Here is a 1703-nt window from a genome sequence, read left to right as displayed (position 1 = left end):
CATGGCAAAATACACGGTTAAAATACACATGTTCACCCTATTGAGACCAGTTGTTATGGTGGAAACTTTGGCCGCTTTGCGGGACGGGAAAATATCATCAGATCGGAATGAAATTTTGCACAGAACCTTGTACCATAGTATCGACAAGAATTCCGACCCGGCCCGACGAATCCGACAAACTTTTTTTTTTTGCCATGAAAATGTGGACCACCCGACTGTTGATGATGGCCAGGTGCCCAGGCGAATGATGGACCAGCAAAATTTTGTAAATTGCCTACCTCTGATTGTTATATTACGGTTTATCTTTTATATTCAATCTGAAACAGCTTTTTATTACAGCTGCGGTTGTTGTTGTTAAAGCGCTTGATAAAGTTGAGTTGAGAGCGTAGTTCCATTTTATTTCTGCAGGTAATGCACCTCACAAAACAAATTCCAACAAGTTTTTGATTTATTCGCAATTCGTTGTGGATCTCAACATATTTCAATATGAAATGATTCGCTCCGATTTAATGCACTCGCATATTTTTAACGAAAATTCGAGTTTCCAATTCAGACCAGCTCTGTGATGTCCCTCCAGACTGCCAGGGACATTTTGTTACACCATTACTGGCTTACATGCTACCTTAGAATCCAACTAACAAAAGTCTGTTAAATAGAAGTTCCATTGTATTCAAGCAACATGTTGCTCTGTAGAGAGTCCACATCATAATTCGTCTTTGTAGAAGATCACCTGATCCGTCTGCTGCTCAGCTTGGTGGCTGACTCAGTGTGAGCACCCCTTTGTGGTTGCAAATTTTCTGTTCCTTTGTTGGGAATGCTTGCATTCCTGACACATGAACGGTGACCACCGTGCCCCCAAGGAACCACCCTCGTTGACTCGTGATCACTTAAATATGCTCATTGAGCATCCATGTGTTAACAGAAGATCCGTTATTTTCCCATCTTTGCTCTTTACACAGAACCGAGCAAAATATTTCTCCTGTGGGGTTCAGCCAGCGACGGCATACCAGAAGTTGGATTGTCAGATTCACTTCTCTCACCTCGTCGTGTTAAAAACAATTATCACTGGACAACAATGTAAATGTTACTCCTGACACTGATTTATAAACTATTCATTGGACAACAACAATTGCTTTCAACATAACATCTTGTGTGTGAAGAAACTACCTTGGAAGCTAAAAAAAATCACATTGCCATCTTCTTGCCCACAGCATTGGTGATGTCGCGCTGCTGAACTGCACCGCCATCACAAACACCAGCAATGAACTGCTCAACGACAAGAACCCTGTATCAGAGCGCATCCATCAGCTGGCAGGGTCCGAGCTGAAAGATGAGCTGCTCAAACTTAAAGGTTCCTAACACATTTTTATTCTCGTGTTCGAAAAATGCTGGGCTAACTTTGGACTGTACGTGTTGTGTCTATATGTGTGTACCTCCCCTATTGTGTGTTTCCTGCGCAGGATGTCGCACAGGAGAGGCGAAGCATACGAAAGGCTTCAACCTGGCAGCAAGGTTCATCATCCACACAGTGGGACCAAAGTACAAAGCAAAGTACAGAACAGCAGCAGAGAGCTCGCTGTACAGCTGCTACAGGAACATCCTGCAACTGGCCACGTAAGAACCGCAAACTGATTGATTTAAAAAAGGAAACATATATATACACACACACACACACACACACACACACACACACACACCCACAC

The 1703-nt window shown here is 43.0% G+C and overlaps 1 protein-coding gene across 3 annotated transcripts in view; it reads left to right on the top strand.

The window, feature by feature from the left end:
- Positions 1-1703, top strand: part of gdap2 (ganglioside induced differentiation associated protein 2) — a 46520-nt gene that overhangs the window by 10913 nt on the left and 33904 nt on the right. For all 3 annotated transcript variants that reach the window (XM_019860120.1, XM_019860115.1, XM_019860128.1), the window contains exons 3-4: positions 1212-1351; positions 1461-1614. In XM_019860120.1, the coding sequence (XP_019715679.1) occupies positions 1212-1351; positions 1461-1614 (294 nt within the window). The remainder of the gene's footprint in view (positions 1-1211; positions 1352-1460; positions 1615-1703) is intronic.

The sequence above is a fragment of the Hippocampus comes genome, unplaced genomic scaffold, assembly GCF_001891065.2.
Source record: "Hippocampus comes isolate QL1 unplaced genomic scaffold, H_comes_QL1_v1.1 scaffold34, whole genome shotgun sequence".
In the NCBI taxonomy this organism is placed as follows: domain Eukaryota; kingdom Metazoa; phylum Chordata; class Actinopteri; order Syngnathiformes; family Syngnathidae; genus Hippocampus; species Hippocampus comes.
The sequence above is the reverse complement of the archived record's forward strand: the minus strand, read 5'-3'. Positions and strand labels throughout refer to the sequence as shown.